Source organism: Berghia stephanieae, chromosome 6 (genome assembly GCF_034508935.2).
Source record: "Berghia stephanieae isolate SIO BIC M18660-M18661 chromosome 6, UCSD_Bste_1.3, whole genome shotgun sequence".
In the NCBI taxonomy this organism is placed as follows: domain Eukaryota; kingdom Metazoa; phylum Mollusca; class Gastropoda; order Nudibranchia; family Aeolidiidae; genus Berghia; species Berghia stephanieae.
In genome coordinates, this window is record NC_088365.1 from 31,244,070 (window position 1) to 31,263,740 (window position 19,671).

At 34.0% G+C, this 19,671-nt stretch overlaps 1 protein-coding gene across 1 annotated transcript; it reads right to left on the minus strand.

The window, feature by feature from the left end:
- Positions 1 to 11,672: 11,672 nt before the first annotated feature.
- Positions 11,673 to 19,393, minus strand: LOC144974855 (uncharacterized). Its single transcript, XM_078918219.1, is given in 8 exon segments — positions 11,673 to 11,847; positions 11,850 to 12,136; positions 12,912 to 13,314; positions 14,009 to 14,225; positions 15,566 to 15,778; positions 16,755 to 17,473; positions 17,732 to 17,942; positions 18,516 to 19,393. Coding segments are annotated over 8 exon segments (2,826 nt in total). The 5' UTR covers positions 19,254 to 19,393; the 3' UTR covers positions 11,673 to 11,809.
- Between the last annotated feature and the right edge of the window lie 278 nt (positions 19,394 to 19,671).

Genomic DNA, 19,671 nt, shown 5'->3' on the forward strand with positions numbered 1-19,671 from the left:
CCCCCCCCCCCCCCTACTCGACTCAGATGAGAATGTGACGGATAAGTTACAAAAAAGAACGCCTAACTGGTGACTTATTACCGTATAAAATGAAAATATTATTCCATTTGGCCTATATCGTAAAGCCCATCGAGCATTGAATTTCTCTATTTAAATGTCTATATATCTTATTTGTTTACTTTATGAATTTGTCATATTATACTCCAACATGCACCTGGGATTGATCAAAGACTCTCCTTTTAACAGTCCGATGGAACAGATTGTGTTTTTCTGTGCAGTATAAGCGGTTATGTGGTTTAGTGGTATGGCACTCACCTTCGGACCGGGAGGTCCAGGGTTTGAGTCCCTCTCTGAGCGGCGCATAGTTGAGTCGTTGGAAAAGACTCTTTACTCAGATTCTCATCGTGCTCATGTTTAAAATGAGTACCAGGCCATTAACAGCATTGCCTCTGTCCGAAAAAAATAATATCGCCTAAGGGCTAAACCACACCGGAGACTGACTCCGACGACCCGGCACTGCCGTCCTTTGCCGTCTTCCGGATAATGATGTCGGGCCGGACAAAATAATAAGAATAAAGAGAAGAGCCGCCAAACCTACCTACTCTTGTAATGCGCCTTGGGTATTGCTCTCTATAAATATTCTCGTTTTTGGGGGTTTTTTTTTCTTTTCCTTTTTTCCTGTACGAGTCCTGTTCTGTGGAATGCGCTCTCTTCAGACCAAAAGGCAACCATTTATGATGTGAATCCTTCAGTAATACCGTAGATATCGTGTAATACTCTTAAAACAGAGTTGTTTGCTTCCGCACATGTCTGATTCTGTAAATCTAACGACAAGCCTCAGTTTTACTATAGTACTTACTTTAACCTTTTTGTAAACGTCTAATTTCACTCAACTTAACGCACCTTTTTAAGTACTGTTCACGACTCCAGGTAGGATGTTCTGAAATCATTTCATAAAACGAAGAAAAAAAACCAACAAAAAAACAACCCCCCCCCCCCCCAAAAAAAGAGCAAAAAAAAAAAACGATGATTATTAAGAGGGGGAAGGGGATTTGAATGTAATACGTGATGTGAAATATCGCTGCATGATTTAATCCATTTTGTTTTCAGTTGTTATCAATGTAGAAATCACAATAGGAAGCTAAGCCTTTGGCTTTCAATTCTTAATGGTAACAATACTCTTCAACAGTCATGACGTCACCCCTCGTAATGACGAATGGTAACTTAGTAACTGGCTCTAAACTATCGGAATAATGGAGGACGCCCTTGTGGAATAATTCTCCGACGAGCATAAAAGCGTATCCAGAGGAAAAAAAACATTAAAAATCTGATCATGTTTTGACTTTTACACATTCTGATCTCAAGACATATGAAAATTTCTAGCCAGCATGAAGAATAAAAAGTACCGATTTTCTTTGTTTAGAACCACGATGGCCGCCGTTGCTGTGCAACGTGACATCAGACTATTGAATCCAATTGTTGGTGTCAAATTTTAATGTGTACAAAGTTTACAATATGCTGTGTCATTTTGAATCCAGGGTGGCAATGTTAGTGGGTAGTGCACATGAATCTCGTGAAAAGTAAACCCTTGGTCAAGCCTGTGAGTAGTTCAATGATCGCAATCACACCAGAATTCACTGTGTATAACATTTTAAATGTAAATCATCAAAATAATTACTCATCTCAGACCCCTCGAGTTTTTTTTTTTATACCGTAAACAAGAAAAATCCCAAAGTATGGTACTGTAACCGATGCAAAAATAACGGCTTAACGTCACTAACAATTCTAGTGTTCGAGCACGGCTTGTAGAACGGACTATAAACCGATCAATATTTCAAGGACAAGTTTCTGGCCAAGTATCTAAATATGTGTCTTTCTTGAGTACGGCATTTAACTGGTTAAGAATGCTTTACATTTTATACTCCTCCAACAATGTTATCCATATCATTTCTGAATAGTAAGCTGTGATTGTCTTTCTTTTCTTAATTTCTCTCTCTCTCTCTCTCTCTCTCTCTCTCTCTCTCTCTCTCTCTCTCTCTCTCTCTCTCTCTCTTCTCTCTCTCTCTCTCCCCCCCCCCTTTTTTTTTTTTTGGGGGGGGGGGGGGGTTGAGTGTCTTCTGTTTTGTTTATTGTTAATTATCTTATCTTATCTTATCATCATCATCATCATCATCATCATCATCATCATCATCATCATCATCATCATCAGCATCATCATCATCATCATCATCATCATTCATATTATTATTATTATTATTATTATTATTATTATTATTATTATTATTATTATTATTATTATTATTATTATTATTATTAGTTATGTTGTTATTATTATTATATTATTATTATTATTATATTATTATTATTATTATTTATTATTATTATTATTATTATTATTATTATTATTATTATTATTATTATTATTATTATTATTATTATTATTATTATTATTATTATTATTTATATTATTATTATTATTATTATTATTATTATTATTATTATTTATTATTATTATTATTATTATTATATTATTATTATTATTTTTTATTATTATTATTATTATTTTATTATTATATTATTATATATCATTATTATTAATATAATAATAATAATAATAATAATAATAATAATAATAATAATAATAATAATAATAATAATAATAATAATAATAGATCTTTATTGTCCATAAATATGGCAATTTGTCATTTAGTTACACTTGTTATAACGTTAAACGATAACTGTAACATTGAACAGATATTTCACTCTTACTTATTCTCTCTCTCTCTCTCTCTCTCTCTCTCTCTCTCTCTCTCTCTCTCTCTCTCTCTCTCTCTTCCTCTCTTTCTTTCACACGTGCGATATACACAACATAAACATATTCATTTCGTTTTCAATATAATAATGATAATATGTAATACAGATTGCATTACGCCATGATACAATTTGACCATGCAATCGTTGAGCATTCTGTTTTTTAAAAAAACTGAATTATACTGCCCTACGTCAATAAAGGATTGCGAAACGAAAAAAATATGATAAGCCCATTTTAAAAAGGAATTCCCACCCTTGTCTTTTCCCCTCTTTTAAGAGACATAAGAAGACCTAATTAAAATGCTGATTATGCAATAAATATCTCAATACGAACATATATTGCTGATAGGCTTATGTTTGGGAATATGTGTTTGTCTCTGTATGATCAAGAGAAAGAAAGAAAGAAACACACACACACACACATACACATACACACACACACACACACACACACACACACACAGGGAGAACCAGACAGTCAGCGTCGGAGATACGAGGTGTGTGTGTGTGTGTGTGTGTGTGTGTGTGTGTATTTCTATATCATGTATCATTTCGTGTGTAGTCAGTGTGTGTTTGTGTGTGTGTGTGTGTGTGTTCGTGGATGTGTTTGTAAATGTATAAAGTTTGGGTGTGTTTATAAATAACGCAGTTTCCACCCACAATACATAAAAAGGCAAAAAACATGTTCAATATGTCGACGGAATTTGATAAAAAGTCATTCATCCATGACCAAGCCGAACAGTTAAATACATAGAGTGCAGAATAAAACGAGATTTGGGTAGGCCGATACAATGTTGTACTGCGGGGGAAAAAAGATAAATAAACACATTCTTAAAAATTTGGGCAGAAAAATCGTCCTTAAAATATTGATGACCCTCATCCTGTGAAGAACTCTCTAACCTGATACTTCATGATTGTGTCCCGAGGTTTGAGAGATTTCTACAAGATGAGGGTCATGTTAGCCGATCGATATTTGAAGGACTAGTTTTCTGGTCATTTTTTTCAATGCGTTAATTTTTGGGTTTTTTGTTTTGTTTTGTTTTTATGGTTTTTTTTTTTTTTTTTTTTTTTTTTGTTTTTTTTTTTGTTTTTTTTTTTTTCTTCGGTGTAATACATCAAAGACAACATCAAAGAGTGGACAGGCCTGAATCTCAATATCCTACTGTATGTGTGTATGTGTTGTGTGAGTGTGTGTTTTATGTGTGAGTGAATGTTAGGGGTGTCTGTATGTGTGTGTGTGTGTGTGTGTGTTTGTGTGTGTGTTCGTGCAAGTGTATGTACGTGTATGTTTATGTGCGCTTGGCTAAGAAACTCACAACATTGCCATCCGGAAATCTAACGTACCAACACACAAAACTATATGTAATCTTGGTCGTTTATAGTCTGTCTAATAGAGTTTAGTGAGAATTACTAAAAAAACGTGGATGGCAAAAAACAATAACAAAGACCTGAGTGACGTCATCTTCATTTATCTATTAGTGTTTTTAGCCAGCCATTTCTATGAGAATTCTCACTTAATTATAGATAGTATGCGCTTGGCTAAGAAGCTCATAACATTGCCATCCGAAAGTATAATGGACCAACACACAAAACTATGTGTAACCTTAAACGTTTATAGTCTGGTTAATACAGTTTAGTGAGAATTACTCATAAACGCGGATGGCAAAAAACAATAACAAAGACCAGAGTGACGTCATCTTCGTTCTATCTATATAAATCATTCTATAATAGTATGAAGTTGACGTCACTCAGGTCTTTGCTATTTTTTGCCATCCGCGTTTATAAGTAATACGCTTCAACAGTCGTAACGTCACTTCCCTCGTAATGACGCATGGTAACTTAGTAACTGGCTCTAAACTATCGGAACAATGGCGGACGCCCTTATGAAATATTTCTCCGACGAGCATAAAAGCGTATCCAGAGGGGGGAAAACATTATAAATCTGGTCATGTTTTGACTTTTACACATTCTGATCACAAGACATATGAAAAGTTCTAGCCAGCATGAAGAATAAAATGTACCGATTTTCTTTGTTTAGAACCACGATGGCCGCATTGCTGGGCGACGTGACATCAGACTATTGAATCCAATTCTCACTTAACTGTGTTATCTAGACTATAAAGGTTCATGACACAGAGTTTTGTGTGCTGGTCCATTATACTTCAGGATAGCAATGTTGTGAGCTTCTTAGCCAAGCGCATACTATCTATAAACGTTCAATGTTACACATAGTTTTGTGTATGCTGTGCGCTTTGCTAAGAAACTCACAACATTGCCATCCGGAAATATAATGGACCAACCCACAAAATTGAAGATTTATAGTCTGGTTAATACTATACATTTTAGTGAAAATTACTCATAATGATGGATAGCTAAATTAATTTTTTTTACAATAACAACGACCTGAGTGACGCCATTTTCGTCCTGTCTACAGCGCTCTTTGGCAGAATGCATGTAGTCTACTGTGGTGGATCTGCATTGAAGGAGGAAAACTTGATGACTTGTATATTTCATTCAGTGAAAGATTTGTGTATCAAACACGCAATTATTACCATTGAAGCCATTATAAAAGCAATAATGACATTTTCTTCACGGCTACAAAACTAATGCCGATGTGTAATGTTCGACTCTCTCCAAGCAAGAAAAACAAAATCAATTAATATTTTTAACTCACTCAACCCTAACACCGACTATATTATCCGTTGTTTACCCAGGTTACGTTTACCCTATGCCTATTTATTACATTTTTCTGAAACAAATTATAGGCTTAGTATCAAAGCTAATGTTTTTTAGTTTTTGCGTATTAAGGATATTTAAATAAAACTACATATGTACACGCTCAATTTTAATACATTTTTCGACTTTTGAAAAGTAGCAAAAATCTATAGGATTGAGTGAGTTAATAAAGTATAACGTCCTCCACGCAAGAAGACACGCTACACAAACCGGGTTAGACTCCAGACATAATAATAATGGTTTGCGGCTAATATAACTTATAGAGACTTATACCTTTTCACAAAGAAATAAGCTAATAATGTCCAACAAACAAATAAGCATATTAGAGACAAACAAGGAAATATACTTAACACATCAGAAGAGCAGTTAAGAAGATGGGCAGAGCATTTTTCCGAACTTCTCAACAGACAAGTTCCAGCCAATTTAAAAAATATACCGCCAGCTAAAGAGACAAAATGAACAAATATGTAGATACAAGATTGAAAGGATAAACAAATAAATAAACGAAATACTTAAGAGGCAACAAATTTAAATCACAGTTTAATTAATGTGTATAATATGGTGATAATAATGCTGAACCACTCAATATAAAGAAAATTAAAAGAAAATTTTGGCAAAAATCGATATAAAGTGAAACAGCAAATCATGTCTTGTTTTAATGTTATAAAATCAATAGTTACATTTTATACACAGCTATAAAACCAATTCTGATGTAAAGATTGACAGTTTCCAAGCTAAATAAAAAAAGAGAATCAATTAAATTTCAGCTCCACTTTTTTTCTCATTTGTAAAATGGTATGTAAAAGATCATTTAAGTAGCCAAAATGTCATTTACCAGTTGGTTGATAAAGCTGTCCTTCAACGACGTGAAGCCAATATCTAAAGTATATGTTTTAAATCCAATCATTATAGAATATCTGATAAATTGATAATCAGTGTTGAATAAGGGCGATTTCCTTATTTCTTGACGTTGATGACTTTATGATATGCTGTTAGTTCTTGACTAAAAATATAGTCAAACGATGTATAACTACGTCAGTGATGATGAATGACAATGCTTACTTAAACGTTGAATAAGGTACTTTACACACATCATCTAACGTGACTCAGGAGTGAATGAGTACCAATCTAGTACAAGAAAGGTGTTGAAGAATATTGTAATAATGTAAATACAATAGAGTGCCTTACAGACAACTTACATTGTATGAAATGAAAAAGTGGTTATATACAGCCTATATGTTTTTGAGAGTTTTACGGCTTTTGCGACACTTCTAGGTCATTTCAGCGCCAGCAAAAAGAAAGAAATGGGAGTCAAAACAAATTCTTGATTCATAATTAAAAGTATCCGAGAAAATTTTAGTAAAATAGGGAACAGTATTAGATTCCAAGAGAATCAATTCATGTGCTTGGTTTGAGATTATTTAAAAGTCCCAAACAGATAGGATCCCGCAACATATATTAAAAAAAAAATATGACTCCATGCTGACTCTATGAATCATACATGATTCACTTAATTGGCGAAATGCAACTTTTTTTTCTATGCTGAGTATAATTCGGGCCATTGCTGTTGTAATTCAATTTCTAAGCAGATTTCATCAAAGAACCTAATAATCACACCTCTTTTTTCTGTTGTCTTCATCATTTATGATGGGAATAAAGCAGGCAATTCTCAAAATGAAAACATGTGGCAAAACGTATCCCTGTATCACAGGAGGCCAAATGACATTTTCTAACAACATTGGTAATGACAACTTTTAAAAATTGCAAACATTTGAACATACTTACAAAAATAAGAAGCAAAGAAAAAAATAATAACTGCATAACAATACTAAAAATGATTGCCCAGCTATATATAATTTTGGCTTGTGGGTTTTGGCTTTTGTGACTTTTTCATTTTGCAGATTATTGAAAACTAATACCATTACACATTGTCAATATCACAAGAATAAATAAATATACAATAAACAATAATTCCATACTTTGGTTAGATCAGGAGAAATTTAAAATATCCTTTTAATTCTTTGAATTCTTTAAGTATATACACTTCAAAACTAAAAGCGTCACAAATCACGTCTCCAGATATTTGGCATTGGCTACAAAACAACAAAGCCTTATTCATATTGCTTTAAATATCCAGTAAATTGAACAAAATTGCTTTAAAAAAAAAAGAAAACATACTCCTTTTGACCACACTTGAATCATATTTCAAAATATATAACATGGCAGGAACATATGGTAGTTCAGCAGTACAATAGATTATAAATTCAGCAGTGCTTAAAGTTCTCAACGTCTACATTCAGCGCGGTTGTAAAATATCACAGTAAAAAGGAAACACATAACACTTAGTGTTGTCCTTTAAATCGATCATACGCAATGATAGAAAACACTATGATGAAAAAGCGATATCTGTTGGAATTCTTTGTTTTCCGATGCTGTATCAAAAATTGTGCATCTTACAGAATGCAATGAGTCCCAAAACTATTGGGTTTATTTGACAGTAAATACTTGAGTTTTTTTTTTAAACAGTATATATATATATATATATATATATATATATATATATATATATATATATATATATATATATATATGTATGTAAATTTTGTCAAAACTAGGTTCAGATCATGTTATACTTTATAAAACATGATAGCACCTACAAAATGTATGTGGGAATTGGCGCGTTAAAAAAGCCATCCATTACTATTATTATTATTTATATACATCTGAAAATCTAGGTCTAATACCGATATCGTAATATAAAACATTGTTAATTTATTAATGCTGTTTTAGAAATTGTGTGTAATAATAAGGATGTTTTTTTTAAACCCAAAAAACAAAACAACAACAGCAACAACATTAAAAAACAACATTTTTAGAGCTCTCCTGCAAATTTCGCAAAAGTACACGTACATCGTCCTCGTAAGATGAAAAAGGAGTAAATCTAAAGAATAATGGAGATAATCAACGGACACAAAGGCAAAACAAGCACTATTGTTGTCATGACTCTAATTGAAGGGGAGGCCAAGAACCAGGCATGCTGGAAGAGCATGGTGTAGTTATGTGTCACATCACGGAACAAGGGGAATAAGTCTGTAAATGATTTACTAAATCAGTAGTCGTAATCATTGTCTGATATTATATATGTTCATTGTGTATGGCAATTTTAAGGGGAAGGAACTGAATGTCAATTGTACTCCTCTATGTTTTTGAACTTCATTTGTACTGTGAGGCTTTTAATGATTGCTCGTTATCATTAGAAACAGGACATGTCAACAAGCAGAAACTTGAATACAGAAAATACAAATTAATGTGAAGAGAATCCTGTAAATACCTCATTTAATTCATGAAAGGAGTAAAAATTATAATATTTAAAGGGACCTTCAATTATGTTGGAACAGTTTAGGTGGTGACAATTGAATTGGCAGCCATAAATAAATAGAACATTTGTGAAAACATTTTTTTTTACTTTACTCCTATGAAGAAAGAATCTTAAGGAGCTAAAAAGTATATTGTCAAATTCAAATCTATGAATAGGTTAACTTTAAATTCACTTTTCGGTGAGTAGTTCTTCGTCCCAAAATAATACAGGGTTGAGGTGGTGGGTCACATTTATCACTTATGAGGGTGAATATCATCCTTTCAACCCCCCCCCCCTCCCCCCTCCTTTCTCACCAAATTCTTATTGTACACGTTGTATTCATAGATTTGATATCAGATTTAAAATGTGCAAAATGGGAATATGACCCTTTATGGCTTAGGGAGTAGTGGGGGGGGGGGGGGGGTCGGTAGGAATACGATGCACATCAATTACAGCCATTAAATTAATAGGTAACTGTAAAAATGACCTGGATAAAATAAATGCGCATTAAAAATAATAAAGAAGCTGGCTATCCACATTATCATAAAATATTACAATCAAGGTATAGCACGATTCTCCTATCCATAGTTAAGAAAAAGTAAAACGAAAACTTTGACAAACTAGAATAAAGTTATCTTCTACTCTGAGACAATGTTCCCCTCATCTTTCATTGTGAGTATTTCAAGTTTTTCTAAATAAAATTTAAAAAAATAATTCAACAGCCATCAAAGTTTGCCTTTCATCAGCATACAGTCGTATTGAATGAAAAAGGTTCCAATATGAGACATGATTTCAATAATCTTTCAGTTAATGTTTTATGTGTATTGCAATGAACAAAATATTCAATCAATTTTTATATAAACATCGTTATTCACTGTAATTAAACCAATGTCTAATCAAAGACAGTATAATATTGCTTACAACAAGATATGAAGTGAGTAGAAAAGTGCCAGAAGACAATAGAGAATAAAAATATTTTTTTTCCGCGGCGGTGGTGGGGTTTGAACCTGCGACCTTATTGGTACGACAACTCCGCCTGGCAGGTGAGAGCGTGGCTCTACCGTGTGAGCTATCCACGAACACAAAATATTCGTTTCAAACCCAAAGTCATTTCTAGATCCCTCTCTCACCCACTTCTTGAGATCGCCGATTCGTTCACCACCATCGCGAAGTAATTTTGACCAGCAGTTAAGCTTAATAGCCAATATTCTCATCACAAACATATAACATAGAAACGATTGAGACATTGAGTATGCTCCGGTGTATGGGGTGAATTTTTAATTCAGAAAAGTGAGTGGAGCAGGCACTTATGTTGGTAACAACAAGATATGAAGTGAGTAGAAAAGTGCCAGAAGACAATAGAGAATAAAAATATTTTTTTTCCGCGGCGGTGGTGGGGTTTGAACCTGCGACCTTATTGGTACGACAACTCCGCCTGGCAGGTGAGAGCGTGGCTCTACCGTGTGAGCTATCCACGAACACAAAATATTCGTTTCAAACCCAAAGTCATTTCTAGATCCCTCTCTCACCCACTTCTTGAGATCGCCGATTCGTTCACCACCATCGCGAAGTAATTTTGACCAGCAGTTAAGCTTAATAGCCAATATTCTCATCACAAACATATAACATAGAAACGATTGAGACATTGAGTATGCTCCGGTGTATGGGGTGAATTTTTAATTCAGAAAAGTGAGTGGAGCAGGCACTTATGTTGGTAACAACAAGATATGAAGTGAGTAGAAAAGTGCCAGAAGACAATAGAGAATAAAAATATTTTTTTTCGCGGCGGTGGTGGGGTTTGAACCTGCGACCTTATTGGTACGACAACTCCGCCTGGCAGGTGAGAGCGTGGCTCTACCGTGTGAGCTATCCACGAACACAAAATATTCGTTTCAAACCCAAAGTCATTTCTAGATCCCTCTCTCACCCACTTCTTGAGATCGCCGATTCGTTCACCACCATCGCGAAGTAATTTTGACCAGCAGTTAAGCTTAATAGCCAATATTCTCATCACAAACATATAACATAGAAACGATTGAGACATTGAGTATGCTCCGGTGTATGGGGTGAATTTTTAATTCAGAAAAGTGAGTGGAGCAGGCACTTATGTTGGTAACAACAAGATATGAAGTGAGTAGAAAAGTGCCAGAAGACAATAGAGAATAAAAATATTTTTTTTCGCGGCGGTGGTGGGGTTTGAACCTGCGACCTTATTGGTACGACAACTCCGCCTGGCAGGTGAGAGCGTGGCTCTACCGTGTGAGCTATCCACGAACACAAAATATTCGTTTCAAACCCAAAGTCATTTCTAGATCCCTCTCTCACCCACTTCTTGAGATCGCCGATTCGTTCACCACCATCGCGAAGTAATTTTGACCAGCAGTTAAGCTTAATAGCCAATATTCTCATCACAAACATATAACATAGAAACGATTGAGACATTGAGTATGCTCCGGTGTATGGGGTGAATTTTTAATTCAGAAAAGTGAGTGGAGCAGGCACTTATGTTGGTAACAACAAGATATGAAGTGAGTAGAAAAGTGCCAGAAGACAATAGAGAATAAAAATATTTTTTTTCAAGTATAATATTGCTTACACAACTCAACTAAAACTCCATTTAGATCTTATGTTGTGTTAATAAATTGGGGGAATCTGGTCAAAACATTCCATCATTATGGCGCCTTGATTTGTGTTGACTAATAATATGGTCATCTATGATTTAAAATATAAGTATTTCCTTCTTAAAAGGCAAGATACAGTGATATCCTAACTTAATATTTTCACCAAGAGATCAGTAAAAATGGCTAGGTCTGCAGTTGTGGCCAGAAAAACGGTGGGTATAAATCTAGGGTTCGAAGGAAATTTAGTCTCGCTGACAAAGGGTTAAAATGCATTTTAATGAATTCATTTAACAATTCTGTGTTCATCAATGTTTCCAAAATAACTCCATTTGGACCAACTGGCCATGTGATGAGGTCATTGTTGTAACCGAGGTAAGCCATTTTCTTCTGTGATGTATTTTGGAAGACAGCACTGCCCATGCCATTGTACAGGCCAGTGCCCAAACCCTCATAGTCCACGAAATCCCTGTTTTTGATTGGACGACCTTTCCCATCAACATCTTGCCTATATGGTGACATACACAACCTGATCTTGTCAAGGACATATCCAGGCCAAACGGTATCTGGGTTACTGGGACGGTTGAAGTGTTGGAATCGGTTCGGAAGATGTCTGGATAGTGAGGAAAAAAATTGGAAACATTAGTATTGTTTTAGAAGGCTCCAATTGAATGCTTAACTGCTTTAAAAAGAAACAAAAAAATGTCTTTACCCTCACAATTGTTTTCAAAGTCATTTTCTAAGAAAGGCATCAGCTGTAATCCAGAGTTACAAAGAAGCAATAAGGATGATTACCTTGTCCAGGAAAAAACTAGAGCAAAAAGCGGGGCTCAAAGTCAAGTCCTTCCATTGTTGGGGCAATTCCTTATCCTTCTGCTCATTAACTTTAAATGACAATAATGCATCTCGTACATAAGAAAATATATAGACCCTCAAATCTGGTCTTGGTATAGATACATTTTAAAACGTGCAATAAGTAAATTTTGTAAGAGAGGAAATAAAAACAAAAATTCCAAAAAAATTTCAAATAGTGAATTGATTTTCATTCCTGAAATATCTTCTTCAATTTCTACTACTAATAATTATCCATTGAGAGATGATTATCAAAACGAGACAAAGTACAAATGGCTATAACTATAGTGTAGATATAGAAACGAGATTCCTTCTCAGCTCTTTTAAAGATGACCTTACCTATGACAATCCAAAGAAACAAGAACAAATAAAACAATGATATTGTTTGTTACAAAATGCAAATTTCATGCTTGTGCCACAAAGGAAAATTGAGAATAATTAATTGCCTTTTTGAAATAATTTTGAGCACGATAAAACCTTTAACATAATATGCAATATAAATGTAATTAAAAAAAAATCCTTCCTTTTTAACTTACTCTGTATATTTGGTGTACTCCTCAAATGTCATCCAGTTGTCAACCTTCCTGGTTATCAAAGCACGGCCAGAACTCAAATTCTCCTTGTATACTTTTGGTGTAACCATCGAGGCAAAAGGATAAACATCCTCTACAGTGATGAAACTTCTCTTGGAACTGGCACTTCCACTTCCGTCATCCTCTGATACAACCCCACCGCCTTTACCACTTTGACCTTGTCCTCCAGCGCCACTCTGTGACATGGATTTGGCCATGCGAGTTGCAAAAGCTCGTCTGCGTTTTGTAGGCTTTTTCTTGGGCTTTGGTTGATTAAAGGGGCTGTGCTCATTGGTGAGGGGTCCCAGTGGCAGGGCAATGTCTTTTTTTAATGCATGGACAGTTCTGTCACCAGGGTACAAAAGGACTGAAAGGAGAGGGGTAACGGGAAATGAGAAATATAGAAATGAATTAGTGATTACTCCAGATCAGCTTAAAGTCAAAGTATGCAACAGCAAGAGAGAAATTTTAGCCTGGTACTAGACCTCAGCAGACTAAGCTGTATGGGCCTCTAACAGAGCTGAGGAATCAACGGCATTCCTTCACTATAATAACAATAATAGTAACAAAATTGAGATAAACTTTAACTGCATTTTGATAGACTATAATGATTTGATAATTTATAATAATAATAATAATAATAATAATAATAATAATAATAATAATAATAATAATAATAATAATAATAATAATAATAATAATAATAATAATAATAATAATAAAAATAATAATAATAATAATAATAATAATAATAATAATAATAATAATAATAACAATAATAATAATAATAATAATAATAATAATAATAATAATAATAATAATAATAATAATAATAATAATAATAATAATAAAATAATAAATAATAATAATAATAATAACAACAATATAATAGTAACAAAGTTGAGATAAACTAAATTTTGATAGACTACTTTCTCCTCCTTCCCCCCCCCCTCCCCCCGGCCCCCTTAAAAAAAAATTATAAATAAAACAAACAAACAAAGAAGACGAAATAAAATAACCAAACCGCAAAATTTTAAAATATCACATACAAGAACCTTTACCTCTATCCAAAGTCTTCTGTGTCATCATAATTCCCCGCTCTTCAAACAATTTCCTGACCTCAAAGTACTCCCTGAGTTTCTCACGTCTAAACTGTTCCACCATTCCAGCATGCTCTCCCTTCAGGGTAGAGTCTGCACAGTGGTCATCGATTGGTTTGTAACCAACTTTGATTACACCAGGCAGTTCATCAAAAGTCACACGCTTGTCCCGTGACAACTAATGGAGAAAAAAGTAGAAATATATATATATATATATATATATATATATATATATATATATATATATATATATATATATATATATATATATATATATATTAAAACTCACTTTAGCCAGTCGCACTATTAAAAACATTGGAATGAGTAAATCTAAATTCTTTTATATTACAAATCAGAATCTATACCTTCAATTTCGCTTCAAATGAATACATTTTTAAAAATACAAACAAGAGATTAAAAAGCTCATTATATGAAAAAGAAATATAACAAATTGAATATAAGACTACCCCAAAGCAAGTGATAAATATATAAATCAATATAATTAAGTAACATTTATGTGACGTGGCAATGTTATTTGAGAGAAATCTTTTTTTTCTCTCCATATGGACCATCTGACACAGCCGCAGTTTGAGACTTCGTCTTTGATGTTGAAAACAAATGCATATTTATCACAATATAGATTGCTTAATCATTTGAAAAGAATTCATCAAGCTAGCATGGTAATGAGTTCACATTCATACTTCTGATGTACATAATCCTTATTAATCAAAGTCTGGTGGCATAAACACCATTGGGATCAAAACATTGTTGCAAGTTACTGTTGACTGGTAAATTACTTAAAATTATATGCATGGTATTCGTGACTGACAATGCACATTTATGTAATCTCATTTGCAATTTATATACCATGATTTGTAGATAGCCTAACACATGAAAAAATAGATTCTATTTGTATTTGAAACAAAGCACAACCAAATTATGGACAAACAGACAAGTCTCTGTTTGAAGATCTCCTATTCCAATCTGGTGATACACCTAAAGTTCAGATATTGGGTTGAATCTTAGTTAAAAATGTTTTTTAATAACCATTTGTGCAGTACAAATAGTGCCATATAACTGGCAGAATACTGCAATTTTGGTGGCCAATGATATGGTGTCTTGTCAAGTAACAGAGCTAAGTTATATTGTGAATTGTCAGTGACTGAACACACTGCTCCACCAAACTCAGGATTAGCTAAGTACTTGATTATAGGCATTGACTAACATTGTAAAAGTGCCACTAGTACAAAAATGGGTGCTTTGCAGGCAGCTTGTATCGTGTAAAATGAAAATTTAATTCGAAATGATCTCCTATAGACATACCTAATAAACCTTTGTGAAATGCATCTATTTAGCATTGCAAACAGAGAAAATGTGCCTTCAATTTGAGAACAATGTAGACTGTTTAATAAATTTAAAATATATGCCCAATTATGTCAATCTGTATACTTGATAACACTTTAAGTTACTTATCCTGTCAAACACTACTTTAAATAAAATAAAATAAATAGTTCTTACATTTCTACGAATGGTATTCCTACTCAGCACCACCCTGTCATGTTTACGAATATCCAACATGGCCTCTGCTGACTCTGGAGCCCTCGATTCTGTCCTGGTTGTGTCAAAATCTGGTGGCTCCAGGGAGTTGGGAGTGCTTGTCCTTGACCTTGTATCAGATGTGGCTGAGCCCATCTTACGGGATCCAGTCCTTGTGCTCTTTTCTGTGAATGTCTGTTGATGCAAAGCGGGCTAAATGATCAACTTCTTATATAACATTCTCAGCCAGGTAATGATAGTGATTTTGTCAAGTTCTGAAGATTAATTTATATGATTATCTCAAAAGCATAATATAGAACTCTTTGGTTTATTGATGCTATGCGTTTAGGTGAAATACTCACAACATCTACCAGCCAACACAAAAATGATGTGTAATCTTCAACATTTATAGATAGTATGCAGCTGACGTCACTCAGGCCTTTGTTATTGTTTTTGCCATCCGCGTTTGTGAGTTGTTCTCACTAAACTGTATTAACCAGACTATAAAAGTTCATGGTTACACAGAGTTTGTGTGTTGGCCCGTTATACTTCCGGATGGCAATGTTGTGAACTCCTTGGCCAAGCGCATTCTATCTATAGTCTGATTGATAGAATTTATAGAGAAATTATCAGCTAACAGGCTGTATGAAAACAATAACAAAGAGCTGAGTGACGTCAACTTCGGTTCATCTATGGTGACAGTAAAATAAGATCAAAATTAGCATTGATTAACTTCCATCGGTATTTGTAAAAGTACGTTTTATCTTTGCTTTAGTAATAAGAAAAATAAAAGCACTTTAGTAAACTTTATTATAAGAAATCCGTAAAATTCTTTGCATATTGGAAAGGTATTGAAATGATGCAGATTTCCGATAGTGTAATTGTTTTATATTTTCAGTACCACTTTTATAATGAATATGGTAAAAAAAAATCTTGATCTTTTTTATATGAGAACTAGAATGTTGGAATATTTAATTGTTTGTTTATTATGGAAAGAATCAGTCATCATTCATTAAGATATTCTGAAGATAAAAAAATTGTAAAAAGTCACTTAATCAACACTTTTAAACACCACAATATTACATAAAGCACCCAATTATCCTTACATACTGACTTGCCTGTTTCTCTATCTACAAACTTCATGTTTCTGATGTAGACTCTAAAAACTTACTTTACTTTCAAGTCCATCATCATCATCATCATCATCATCATTGTCGTCAGTTTCCTTGGAAACGTCTGGAACTTTAGGTGTATCACCAGATTGGAATAGGACATCTTCAAACAGAGACTTGTCTGTTTGCCCATCTGTTTGTGTAGTGTCTAGTAGACTACTCTCTGATGATGCTGGAACATCCATTATCTTGACTTTTGTCTGGCTAGAAGGACGAGGATGATCATATAAATTTTCCCTTGGTGTGTCGAGGGCTGACTTAGATGTGGACATTTCGGATGCAGGAATTTTGATTGAACTGACATTAGATTTTTCTCTGCTTTTTGGCATTGTGTCGTAAATTGAGCCTGCTGTCTTGCCTGTTTGACTGTCTGTACCTTTTTCAGCAGAAATTGTTGATTCTTTCACCTGAGATGATTTCAGAGAGGATTTAGTCACAAATGAATCTTCCCGAATTAGTCCCTGAGATGAGGGTTGTTCTGCTGTTTCTCTGGTAGATTTCTTTGACGTTGTTCTCTCTTGAGATGATGTCATTTCTTGGGTCTCCCTCGATGATTTTTTAGAAGCTGATCTTTCAAGAGACGTAAGTTTTTCTTGGGTTTGTCTTGAAGATCTCTTGGAGGAGGTTCTGTCCTGTTCAGACTGTTTGTCAAGATTTTCTCTGGAAGATCTTTTTGATATCGATCTGTCTTGAACAGATCCATGCTTCACAGTTGAGCCTACATCGAATAAAAAGGAAATGTAAAATTATGATTTTAATTTGGCAAGTGAGAGTGATTACAATACACAACTAGCCCGTATTTCCAAATGGTAGAAGTATTGATGTAGGCATTTTAAAGCATATTCATTTTATGTAAAGCAAATCAAATCAATAAAAGTAAACCGAGATTAAGAATCAAGACATAAATTCTGAATCACTTAATAAAATTGAGAGAAAAAAAAAATCTTGGAAACAAAATTCAGATAAATATTTATACCACTTGTAACACCAACACGACTTGCAGACGATTCCTTCGCACTTGTCTTTTGACTAGCCTCATCAAAACTGCTTTTCTTGATACCTCTTCTTTGTCGTCGCCACTGTAAAAGTCCTTTATTTAGTTCTGAAAAGTTCAACTCCTCATCAAGATCTGAATCTAACGCAATGAACATATCATCCACTTCTCCTTCACTGATTGGCATTGCACTCTAAAATGATGTGATGAAAAAAAGCGAAGAAATATATTGCAAACATATAATAAGGTTGTATATATAAGATTGCTTAAATAAGCATGAAACATCACCATAGGAGTGAATAGCTGTAATTTGAATACTTTATTTATGTAGGTACCCCTCTTTAAAAATAAAGTACTTTATTTCATGGTTTTTGTTATATATATATATATATATATATATATATATATAATATATATATATATATATATATATATATATATATATATATATATGACACACACACACACATATATATATATATATATATATATATATATATATATTATATATATATATATATATATAAAGTGTAAAGCTAATGTCAGGGTGTATGGATAGTTAAAAGTTAAAAGATTACTTCTATAAATAGCTGAGACAAGCCACACAACATTGACTCTATGGGCTTTTGTCATATTCATTGAAAGCCTCGCAGCATGATGGAAGTGATTAATAAATGGATCATTTGAAGTACATAGACAATGGAGGAATTGTGGAATACCCTCATTAAATTTACTCAATATCCCTAAATGATTACTATGACTTTACCTGACAAACCGCGTTCAGGAATTCTTGCCTTGACAAAGACCAACTCTTATCTTTGTCTGTTATCTTGAAAAGGTCGATCAGTCGCATGCGGTTCAGAGAAAGAAATTTGTCAAGAATTTGTAACCCATCAGGTGGGGGAACATTCATTGTAGGGATGTCTGGAGCAGGTTTAGGGGGTGGAGTTTCCTCTTTTGATGGTGGCGTTTCTGGTTTCCATTCTCTGTCTGCTTTAAATTTAGCCTGGACTCTTGCCTCCAATTCTGTTTTATTTGGTTTTCTGGCAAGCATTGCCTCGTTCAAAGCCAACCCATTCAAATTATTTCTCAGTTTTTGACGTTCGCTCACCCAACTCTTGTAGCTTGCTGTTTTATCTGATTCAGCAATACGTGCCTTCTCTTCTTCAGTCAATTCTTTGACGGGTTCTGGTTGTGGTCTAAGTGGTCCATTTAAAATTTTTGCTGGATGAGGTTCTTGTTGATTGGAGTATATGCCTAATCTGTGCTTCAAAGGTGTCTCCATAGGTGGAGCCACGATGGCCCTCGTTCTCCTGTGAGGTCCGCCAAATATTTTCACGGCTGCTTTGTAATGTTTGATGTGCGGAAGGTCTCTTTGTTTGAAAAGAGCCAACCTATCATCCTCAGGTATATGATCAAAGTTGTAGGGATCGAAAAGTCTTTCCAAATCACGGCTGATATCAGCCGTCATGATGTCTTCACGTTTTCCTGCTCTTGGTGCCATGGTTGTTGATTATCTAAATTATCAGTAAAATGTTATGACCATGAATTATATCCACTTAGAAAATATACATTTAAACAAAAAAATAAAGAATTTCATTCCATTATTTAGAAAACACCTCTTTTCCTCACATCCCAAATCGCCATTGTTGCTACCGAAAACAAACTTTCTGTTATCTCCATTGGCTGAAGAAGTCGTGTTCAGGTGAAATGCGAAAGTTAAAATTTCCGATTGTTATTGTTTCAAAATGGCTGCAAACATGAAAAAAGTCTTGAACTCTTGTTCAAGGGCAATCGTGCGGGTAAGAAGCTTCAAATCAATCGGCAGGTTCTCATTATCAATATATATTAAAAGTAATCAGTGAGCTAATAGCGTTTTGTATTTTACCTTAAGAAGGAATCAAGACACTGCTGTAGATATC